At 43.0% G+C, this 11,629-nt stretch overlaps 1 protein-coding gene across 1 annotated transcript; it reads right to left on the minus strand.

Annotated features, from left to right (window-relative positions):
* Positions 1–3,106: 3,106 nt before the first annotated feature.
* On the minus strand, positions 3,107–8,666 carry krt8 (keratin 8). The gene is made up of 8 exons (XM_070968270.1): positions 8,152–8,666; positions 6,147–6,355; positions 5,385–5,445; positions 5,173–5,268; positions 4,752–4,916; positions 4,468–4,593; positions 4,080–4,344; positions 3,107–3,920 (listed from the first exon to the last, which is right to left on the minus strand). The coding sequence occupies exons 1-8, from the start codon at positions 8,551–8,553 to the stop codon at positions 3,688–3,690; spliced, it is 1,557 nt and encodes a 518-aa protein (XP_070824371.1). The 5' UTR covers positions 8,554–8,666; the 3' UTR covers positions 3,107–3,687.
* Positions 8,667–11,629: the final 2,963 nt, after the last annotated feature.

Consider the following 11,629-nt stretch of genomic DNA (forward strand, 5'->3'; position numbering starts at 1 on the left):
AAGCAGAAGAGCCGACATGCAGCACCTTCAAAATCTCAGCTTTGCATCATGACTTTCTCCTTGTGTCAAACCAACACTGGTTGACTGAGAGGGAAAGCAAACCAGCAGTATTGGCTGATTTAGTTGACTTGGAAACGTCAAGAAGACATCGAACACTGTCATTGTGCTCATGCAAAAGTGTGCACGTCTTAGGCTCTGTGAGACACTCTCCACTCCCTTTTCATACCTCGCCCACTCTGTTTGCCCGTAAATGGTTATGAATCAGACTTGTATGACATCAAAGGATGACTCTTTGGGTGGAACCGCTGCATAAACTGTAGCACATAATCTGAAAGGTCTTCCCCGTACAAAATTCTACATTTATCAACAGACTTTTAGAAACTGTCATTCAGTGATTTAAACTATTTCTGGTGCATATCTAAAGAAAAAGCAGTGAATAACTATATGCAAGTTTAAGATCTATTAGGCAAAACTCATTGTTAAGACTGAATCAAGCAATTGTGCAAATTGCGAAGGGGTGCTGGTACAAGATTCAAGGTGACAACACAATACTGCCTTCTTGTGGGAAAGAATAAAATAGATCACAGGTCAGGTTGCTACATGCTGAAATGCTGGATTGAACTGCTCCACCCTCCTGGGATATTCTTCATTAAAAGGTGATCATTTTTGTCTATGTCATATTATGCAATTGTATTTGTAGCCTGCAGGACTGCTGATCTGAGGCAAAGATTCTTCTTTTTCATTTGTACTCTGTTTCAACTGTGGATCAGGACTACTCTCTGAGAAGCTGCAAGGCGACACTGAGAGACAATCCGTCTGTTGTGTCATGAGCCAGTTTTCCAAGTAAGCAAACACACACTGGCATGCAAATACACAAACGCTTTGCACTCATAATGTCTCACTGTTCTGACATGCATAGCGTCTGATCAACAAGAGGAAAACATAATTTAAGTCTGATGCAATGGCATCAACACATAGTCTCTAAGTCTCACTGCATCCAAGAATCTGCCAGCACTTTTTGTTGTAATGTGTAGGTGTGAACTGTTCAATGCTTAACTCCTCTTGGCTGCATGCTGAATAGATGATAAATACATTCCCATACATTACACAACAGGTCCTGTACTTCCACAATGTTAGAGCTATGTTTTGCTATGTTTTGGCTTGTTTGCAGTTTGTTTTGCATGTTTTTACATGCAAAACAAACAAAAAGTGAGAATGTTACTTGTCAGTCTAGAAAAACAAGCAGACATTGTGTTGTTTTGCATCTTAATGCAAAAGGTCTGTTTTTATTACTCTTGCCCTGTTGAGCACACCAGCAATATGCCCTGTTCTGCTCATGCACACACACACACACACACACACACACACACACACACACACACGCAGTTTACAAACAGAGGGTGTGTGTGCCTTGCATTAACCTTCTGTGCTCCTTTGAGAGGGCTCACCCTAGCCTGCAGGGAAGAAAACTCAGGGTGAAATATTGCCTCCTGGTGGTCAACTACTGAAACAAGACATTGTGCCTGTTTCCACTCTTGTTCAAGGAGTGTTTCATACACTTGAATGCTAATCGTATAGATACTGTAGCTACCCACCACAGCCATATAGCATTATCACAATTTAGCAATTGGAGGATGATAGAGTTGTTTAGAAATATCTGAGGTAAATCATTACTTGGCCAATGCTTCTTCCTTTCAAAATGTCATTTTCTGCACATGCAAGTAACACATTTCAACAAGAAATAACCCCATTAAAGCAGGCTACATATTGTTGACAACTTTACCATTTCAGGAGCTGGAATTATGAACATCCCACCCCTCCTGCCCTTCAGAGTCCACCACTGGTTGTAAGTGATAAATAATGTATAACTGTCAACTCACATTTCCTTTTGGAAAAGACAGCTGTTGCTGAGCTTCCCAAAATACCACACAGCATCCTGCCCAAAGTCTTGTTTACCCACCCAGTTTGTTTTGTAACCAGTTTAGTCTGAAATTCCAGCTGTATATTATTATTTTTTTCTTAACTTAGAATATTCTTGGATTTATAGTTTAGAATAACAGCCAAGTCCGTCCTGTAATAAATCATTTTCAAGGCATAAAGTTTTACAATGTTGACAATGCCATTGTTACATTGAGACTGCACCAAACGGCACACAGACGCAAGCCAATGAAGATATGGAGAATTTAGCAGCTAAAGAGACAAATAATTTTCTCAGGAGTTACAGGAGGACAAAACAGCTGGGGGGAAAGAGGGAATACTGGTGTTAACTTTATTACCAAAGTCTGCTAACCTAAAGTTTCCTTTGGCTAGAATGACAACATATTCCCTTAAACAGCTTGATAAGGTGATAATATATAAATGCTGTGTTTTACTTTTACTCTGCTGCCCCCATGTGGCCAGAGAAAAAAATAGTTAATTAATTAAGTTTTAATATCACATATCATTACAACATTACACTGTCTTCAGCTCAAAAAGTAAAATATGCATATGTAACAAAAAGAGTAATGCTGCCAGTTAACAATAAATGAGGAATTACTAACAATGGCCATGAAATGGCACAGTTAACAAAAAAATGACATTGTATTGTACTGACTGAGTGGCATCTAAATGGGTCAGAGCCAGTGTTGATGTTATTAATTGTGCATGCTTTTTACAAGTTTTACAAGTGTCCACAGTCATTGCATTGTTCAGCCTCAGACAGAGTTCAACAACTCTCTCACCTCTTAGCTAGCTAATCAGGCCAATGACCTGTCATTAAAACATCAGAGGTAACGCCCAGGGTATATAACAGACTTGTTGTTCTTTCAACTCTCTTTTTAGTACTTGCAGATTTAAAAGTCACTGTCATCATAAACTGCTCACTCAGTACTACATGCACAGCACTGGAGGTGTGCTGTTTGTTCAGAAAGCAATGGATTCTCACTATCAAAGTGCCGCCAGTGAATTGACCAAGAACTGCCCCCAGTACAGAGTCTATTCTGCTTAAACACTTAAAATTATTCCAGTCAGAATTATTAGAAGTCAAGTTAAAATACTACTCCTACGTTTCTTTGTTTCTCATTCAGTCATTATGAACAATTCAAACAAACACACCTTTTTATTTTTTCAGTAAACACATTTTTATTTGGTTTGGTAGCAAAAACAGCACCTCAGGACAACAGTATGACGTGGGCAGTCTCCTAAGGGGTCGAACAGTTTCAGTTACAGGACACGCACAGGGAAGACATGCACTACCTACTGTAGCAGGCAATTTTAAGACATTAGCTGACCAACAACGCTGAAGCACTGTTTCAGTACATTCACATTCCTTTGACAACGCCACAGTCCATTTGTTGCAACACTGTTTGAAGGAAACAGTCTTTTGTGTGTGGAATAGCTCTAGATTTCAAGGGAGTGTTATTTTGTTTTTCAAAGTTGCAATTTGCCCAGTTTTCATCTCACTTTGTGAGACAAAACTACTCTTTTAGTACAGACAGACAACAGACATACAAAGTAAATTCTTTGGTCCCTTTCAGATCTTTGGTAGTGTTAGGATCATTTCTTGCTTCAGGAAAAACACAATTACGCTCTATTGGAGAGTGGTTGGCAAGAATTTTACTTCTGTTTGTTAAGATATTTGGGGGGGCGAACTGTGAGTATAAAACTACCAGAACGGCAGAGGAGATAGCAGACAGGCAGCTAGACAGCTCAATCCTCAATGACCTCAGAGGACTCAGACACCACTCTGCCGTCCTTGGTCTCAATCATCTTGATAACAACGTTCTTCTTGCTCTGGGTGTTGTAACCACTGCTGCCGCTGAAGCCACCCATGCTGCTGCCATATCCTGCGCCACTGCCGTATCCGCTGCTGTAACCACTGGAGTAGCTGGTGCTTGAGTAGCCGCTCTTCATGGCGTCCATGGGGAAGCCACCATAGCTTGCTGTTGAAAGAAGGGAGGGAGGAGAAAACAGTTGAATTTGGAAAAGTGTGGAATCTCTTAAAGCTGAAGAATATGACGAAATCAGATCAGTGAAGACCCTTTGTTGTGACTTCAGTCAATACAAAGACGATGAAGGCGAGGTAGGCAAGGATAACTTACTGCTCTGTTGGGAGATGTTAATAGCCTTGATGCCATTTGCCAGCCTGTCCTCCTCTCCCTCCAGCAGTTTCCTGTAGGTGGCGATCTCAATGTCCAGAGCCAGCTTGACGTTCATCAGGTCCTGGTATTCTCTGATCTGGCGGGCCATGTCCTGTTTGGCTCTCTGCAGGGCTTCTTCCAGGTCCCTGATGCGGGCTTTGGCGTCCTTCACTGCCAACTCACCACGCTCCTCAGCCTCAGCGATCTGGGCCTCCAGGTTAGCACGCTGGGAGAAGATTTTTTTCAAAATAAGGCTTTGTCCATTCTCCTGATTGTTAGATAGTACTCTAAAACTATATATGATGATTCAAGATGGCACAGCATGGTGACAAAACACTTTTTTCCATACCTGTCCCTTGACTGCATCAATCTCTGATGTCAGTCTCTGAATCATGCGGTTCAGGTCTGCGATCTCTGTCTTGGTAGCCCTCAGGTCGTCTCCGTATCTGCTGGCGGATGTCTGCATCTCCTCATACTAAACAAACATCGCCAAAACAGCATGAGAAACTGGAAACTGTATTGATATATCAATATTCATTTAAAACGTACTCAGACACGATATTTATCAAGAAGATGATGTAAGCATATTAACAAAATGACACCAAGAAAAATTCAAAATGAGTTCTCCATCACCTTGGTCTTGTACCATGTCTCTGCCTCGGCACGGCTGCGGTTGGCGATGTCCTCATACTGAGCCCTGACTTCAGCCACAATGGCATCCATGTCCAGATTGCGGCTGTTGTCCATCTCCACAATGACTGATGTGTCCTTGATCTGGCTCTGGAGCTCACGCAGTTCCTAAAGAAGCACAAGAGATGACAAATTAGAGAGATTCAACCCCAACTCACTGAAGAAACCCATCCAATCAATGTACTTCCAGGGGTGGTACAAGACAAGAAATTTCTTCCACACGCATAATAAGCATGATATGACTGGATCGATAAATGACAGAATAATTCTACTGAAGCACCAAGCAGTTTGAAGGTTGGCAGTTTTAAAGCCAGGATGGGAAGTAGGAAACGAAAAATGCCACTGTGCTGATTTTGTGCCGTACCTCCTCATAGATCGACCTCAGGAAGTTGATCTCATCTGTCAGACTCTCCAGCTTGGCCTCCAGCTCAACCTTGTTCATGTAGGCCTCATCGACATCCTGGAACCAATAAAACCATTTGTTATATAAAGACACCGCAATGAATTGACATTGTCTTTTGAAATTTTAGACAGGGTATCCAATTGGGAACAAGTTGAGCAAATGATGATGCTGACCTTCTTGATGAGGACGAAGTCGTTCTCACATTCTGTGCGCTTGTTGATCTCATCTTCATACCTGAGAGGAGAAAAGAAATTCAGTTCACCGTTAGATGTTGAATATTCCTTAAGTGTCTCGGCTCAAGTGCCTGTTTAGTTTTGAGAGTTTGTACAATAATGTAACACTAGGAGGCGCCAGTAGACCATCCCTAACTCTTGAACTCCTTCGGGACATTTGCCTCGCAGAGTATCTGTTGACTCATGTCCAAGCATGAGAGGTGATACTGATATTTCTCAACTGGGACTTGGGCCTGATATGCTCCATTTGTCTGTGGACAACTGACAAATATGTACGGCACTGTCGTACCTGTGCATGTTAGAGACATGTGCATGTCAGCATGTGCACATCCATGCTTTTGTCCTCTTGTGTAAAGCTATAGACAGCTTTACTGACTGCCGACTCTCTAGTCATATGTAATGTAATGGGAACATGCTTTCTCAATGTTGTAAATCCCTGGAGTTTGTCTGACGCAAGACAATAGACAGATGTAGGGAGTAGTCCACAAAAAGTTCAACTCAGTGCACTGCTAAGCTATTGAAGCACAAATCCTTAACTGTTGTACACTGATCAGGGTGTATAAAACATACAGCTGTATTTTATTTATGGACAAAGTTTATATGCATTTTGAAAACCATCCAGTGCACCCAAAATGAAGAAGATGAATTCTAGACAACCCAGGACAGGCCTGACCCTGCATAGAATGTCCCCACCACACTCACTTGTTCTTGAAGTCCTCCACCAGGCCCTGCATGTTGTGCAGGTCAGCTTCCAGCTTCATTTTGTCATTGCCCAGGCTGTCCAGCTGTCTGCGCAGATTGGCGATGTAGGCCTCAAACATGGCGTCGATGTTGGAGCGGGTGGTGGTCTGTCCCTGCAGCAGGTTCCACTTGGTCTCCAGCATTTTGTTCTGCTGCTCCAGGAAGCGAACCTGATGTGTACAGAAAGACGCAGAAAGACAGGAAAATTAGGATTATTATTAAGGTTATTAATAAGCAACCGAGCAAAAAGCCTTTACTTACATGCTTGTATACTATGACAAATGTGTAAAGCCGTATTCCTTGTCATCAAATCTGAAGTATTATGAAACTCCCTGTAAAAGTATGATATAACTGCGGTCTGGTCTGCCCTGACATTGCCTCTGGGTTAACGACCTAATAATCAATCATCAGGATAATCCTTGCTATGGCTCCTATGCACCATCTACAGTCTTTGTTGTTCTTATCTATCTTTGGAGCTTTTTAAGCTGCAGTTGGCCGTGTTTCCAGGCTGGCTGCACTTTTCCAAAGGAAGGCCTGACGTACGTGCATCCTGACAGGAGGTAGAGGGGAGGGGGAACAAGAAGAGGTTGGAAAAACCCTGCTATGGAAGAATTGAGCTAGTTAACCCTTCTCCTTCATGTCTTCCTGTTTTTGTCCAGCCAATTATGCAGCCAGAGAAGACAAACACATAAAGAGAAGGGAGTGAGGCAAAGTTGCATCCCCAGGCAGATGTGGAAAGGTAAATATTTAACTGTGTTATGAATATGATGAGGGAGGAGAAAGGTGTAGAAAATATGGGGGAGGTGGAGGGGGGGAAATGAGGCCGAGTCATTAGCTGAAGAGGGGGAGGTGAGAGAGGAGGTGAAGGATGAATAGGTGGGGAGTTTGCATATTTGTGAGCAGTAAAAGCAAGGCACTGGAAGCAGATATGTGACTCAGTGGACATTGCTTCCTCACACATTGCACTCTACAGGTGAGATCTGACAACCTATTCATGTCTTCATTTGAACTGGAGTGCATACAGATACAGATTCAGATACACATAAAGTGCCTCCACAGAGATAACAGATACCGTGGACATTTATCTGGTTTGTGTTGATGAATGCAAAGCACACTTTATCTTCCTTTAATTAATCTGCCAGGAGGAGAGTTGATATGCAGCCGGTCAGCTGGTATTGAGCAGAACATGAAACCAACTGGCCTTTTAAATATTAACCCACTGCAGAGGCCTCAGAGGACAGATACACCTCTGAGTACACAAATGCTAGACTTAAATGCTGATTTGAATGATTAAAAGTCAGTCTATTCATAAGTCCAGTGGATACTCCTTTTAAAATGTGTCACTGTGAAAGAAGGTATTGTCATTAGGGTAACAATAGCACTGGGCACTGACTGCGTGTGTGTGTGTGCTGGTGAGGGGTGGGGGCCACCAGGGCAGCAGAAAGAGCCACACCCCAGCTGAGGGAGGGACCATTCCCAAGGTAACTCATATCACAAGCCCTGAGCTCTGCCCTGACACACCCTTTGAGTTCTCTCTCTCTCTCTCTTTGTCTTTCTCACTCTCCTTTCTGCAAGTCTGTTTTTCATCACTATAAAAGGGCAGCCAAAGATAAAGCCTAACCCTATGTTTGAGCACTGACATTCATTTTTTCTTCCCTGACTGCATGTGTGGGAGGTGACAAAAGCGGAGAAAGGAATAAATCAACTTTCTCCTCGCAGCAATACAGCAGATATCAGCCTTACAAGACATGTGGCAAGCATATGGACCTCTCTGTGAAGTATTACCTAACAATGTCACACACAGCAGAGAAACATTCAGCTTTTGGCCTCCACTCACACTGAGCTTTCCACTCACCTAAAGCAGTCTGAGAAAAATAAAGAGCACAACCTGGGCAACACCCCCCCCCCCCCACCACCCACACACACACACACACACATGCATCTGCCCAGTATTACAAGCTCTTACCTTGTCAATGAAGGAAGCAAAGCGGTTGTTGAGGGTCTTGATCTGCTCTTTCTCCTGAGTGCGGACCACTTGGATGGTGGGGTCAATCTCGAGGTTCAAGGGGGCCAGCAGGCTCCTGTTCACAGTCACGGCGGTGATAGGAGCCTGGGCAACCATGCCAGCACCATAGCCTCCAACCATGCCCGTGCCCATGCTTCCACCACCCATGCTTGAGCTCAGGCTATAGGCATTTGAGCTGGTGATGCCAGCTCCTCCATAGCCCCTGTTGCCTCCTCCATAGGAACTCTTGACACTGAAGCTCCTGCGAGTGCTGACACTTGGTGAAGTATATGAATAGCTACTGAAGCTCCGTGGGGCAGAAGCACTCTTCACACTGTAATTGCTGGTCCTATAACTCGTCATTCTGAAATCTGGAGTAGTTTTTTCTTTTGAATGAAATAAGTCTTGGAAGGTCAGACCAACTGGCTCGGTTGGCAAGGCAGGCAGGCAGGCCAGCAGAGGGGAGAGATCAGAGTAGATAGAAAAGGGAAGACACAACTGGGGAGTTTTAAAGCCTGTTGCAGTGGGAGGGGACTATGGTGTGCTGCTATTGGCTGCAGGTCTTGGTGAGACGGAGAGGCAGGGCTGTAACATTACACTTCTATGACACATAGTCCAGTCACTCAAAACCATTACCTACCTGGTCCTTCTACAAGCTTCTCTGTGTTGTTAGAGAAAACCTAGTCTTTAGAGAGGATTGTAGAGTGCTTATGTTTCTTTGCTTTAATCTCATCTGTGTGTGTGTCTCCCCTGGTAGTAGCGTTCAAACACACCGCAGCTGATTCAACATGTAAGATCGGGAGGTCTGGTCAAATTTGAATAATAATCATTTAGAGCAGTGTGTGTGTGTGTGTGTGTGTGTGTGTGTGTGTGTGTGTGTGTTGTGTGTGTGTGTGTGTTTGAGGGAGCAAGTTGGTTGGTGGACAGCACTACAATCTCTCTCTCAGCTGGTTTTATAGACTGAAACACACTGGAAGAGCTCCTAACACAGCATGAAACCAATTTTCATGTGCAAAATTAGTAAACATTGCTCAATGATCATCATGCATATCTGATGTGTTAATTAGTGAACTTAAGTGGCGCTGGTAGGCAGATTTATCTACCTATTTCCAGGCTTTTAGTTAAAGTTAAAGTTTAGTTAATCTTCTCATCTAATTCTCAGCAACAAAGTGTATTTCCCACAATGTAGGACTATTGCTTTTACCCAGATTATCTGAATGCAGTATTCATTCCATAAATACTGCAAGGACAAGCAGCTGTAATTCACCAATAAATACAAGATCAAGAAATGCACCAGTTAATGCATATATTTCAATATTTAAGTATTTTTAAAACAGGGCCGTTGTTACAGGACAATTGCATGTCCTGTCTTAAGCTTTAAAGATAGCAGTGCAGAAGCAATTCCTAAACAGATGGCTGTTTTTCCTGTCCTATCTAAGTTAAGTATCGTAACTTAATAAAATCAAAATGGAAGTATGAACTCAATTTTTCTGCATTCCTGTCCTGTCCTGTCATGCCCGCATCTATGTTTAGCATGAGACTGCCTGTATCCTTGATTAGCCACATATCACTGCTGGCTAGCTTGCTATAATGGTTTTTAGTTTTGCTCTAATTTTAGTTTTGGTTCCTCATGGCTTGCACATTAATGCCACAAAAGCCTTTACGACTAATAATATCTGGCTCTTCGGGTCCATCTGGCTCATCAACAAAAAACTCCTCCTTCATTTGACGACCCCCCCACCCCCAGTGGAAATGTTTACATTGCGTCACCAGAATACAGAGAGTTTGGTGACTGCTGTGAGGATGCATGAGACATAAGGCTTTCATGTCATAGACAGATCCACAACCTTAGTCTTGAATCACCCTTAGTAAAAAAGAAGCAAAATGGTTTTGTTCCATGTTGTTCATGGTGTTCATGCATCGCACATCATTCATACATCAGCGTCATTGCCATGCAGACCCAACAATAGAGCTGCTCCCTTTCTGGACAGTTACTTTGAACTTAGGACAGGGTCTATGCCATCCTAGCTTATGATTCCTGACTTTGAAAATTCTTCAGTTAGGATGGTTCCTGTTCCATGATTGGATTTTGGTTTTTAGGTTTTTTCCTAAATGCAGTTAGGACACATGTTTCTGTGACACCAAAAATCCAAAATGTTATCCTAAACTGAGATAAGACAGGAATTCAGACTTGGTGGTTTCTGTAATGAGCCCCACGGGTGTAACTGATACCACAGCATTACTCTACACTGAGACATTTTGGAGGAATGGTAGCAGTTTTGGATGCTTTAGGGCTCAAAATTCCTTTGCTGCTCCAGATCACCTGCATGCAACTCCTAGTCCTGTTCTGAATATAACACACACCACATGTACTGTTCTGCATGCTTGTATCTGCAAACCAGGTGAACTGCACTAACCAGCTGGCTTTCATTACCGCTGAGCAAGTTATGTTAGGTTGACACCACTGTGTCTGAAGCTTTTAAAAAACACAATGGAGTGTCAAAGTGTATTTATGCTTATATACAACTGAGTGCTTATGTATATGTCTGTCTACATGCCATGAGTTTTGACACCTTTGCACAATTCATAGCTGAGGTTCATCCCCAAGAGAACTTGTCATGGTATTAATGGCGAAGGATTCTTAAGTTGTACTGATAACAGAGTCAGTGTCAGTCATTCCTGCCTATGCTTTAACTTAACTGTTTCTCACCATGCTGCAGGGTGACACTATGGCAGCTAACCCTTGATCTGTTCATCTACCAATACCGGCCCTGCATTCCTCTCCTCCCTCATTCATTTCCTCCTTCAGTCCCTCACCACGATGAGTCATGAGCGCTGGCGCTACCGATCCAACCCCTTCCACCATACCCTCTCTCCTCCATCTTCTCTAACCTTCTTCTTTCCCGCCAGTGGCTCTTGGCCTCATTATCATCATGGAAATGTACGGAAATAAAATAGAATCCCATCATCTTTCAGCCAAAATGGAAGCCAGCTCTAGAAGCGGGGCCATGTGCAACTGCAATGCAGAGAGTCGCAAAGCACAGAGGGACTGACTCAATCATCCTAAAAAAGAACATGTGGCAATATCGATATGATGTTGTGAGTTTGCGCTTTCGCCACACAAGAAAGCTCCGTTACAAGCAGTGCCAAAGGGAGATTCCCGCGTGGCTTCGTAAAATTCACGTGACTGCAGTGAAATCTCAGCGATCACGTATTATCAGCAGGTTTTGAATCATGTGGGATGTTGATTCAAAACCCACAGAAACAAGAACATACTGTTTCTCTGTCAGAGCGCTTGGAAGCTAACTGAACCTCGGTAAATCCACCATGATTATGAAACATGCTTTGGTTGATCGTATGACTCTCATTACTCCGGCTAAATGAATCTTAACAATCTAATAATGTTCTGTCCTTTTTGTAGTATGAAACACTTTCTATC

Source organism: Chaetodon trifascialis, chromosome 8 (genome assembly GCF_039877785.1).
Source record: "Chaetodon trifascialis isolate fChaTrf1 chromosome 8, fChaTrf1.hap1, whole genome shotgun sequence".
NCBI classification, from domain to species: domain Eukaryota; kingdom Metazoa; phylum Chordata; class Actinopteri; order Chaetodontiformes; family Chaetodontidae; genus Chaetodon; species Chaetodon trifascialis.

Bases quoted from the DNA above. Each gene is read 5' to 3' on its own strand.
- krt8 (XM_070968270.1), bottom strand. From the start codon at position 8,553: ATGACGAGTTATAGGACCAGCAATTACAGTGTGAAGAGTGCTTCTGCC. The intron at 5,446-6,146 runs GTGAGTGTGGTG...TTCTCCTCTCAG, and splicing joins GTGGAGGACTTCAAGAACAA to GTATGAAGATGAGATCAACA. The intron at 5,269-5,384 runs GTCAGCATCATC...TATTGGTTCCAG, and splicing joins ACTTCGTCCTCATCAAGAAG to GATGTCGATGAGGCCTACAT.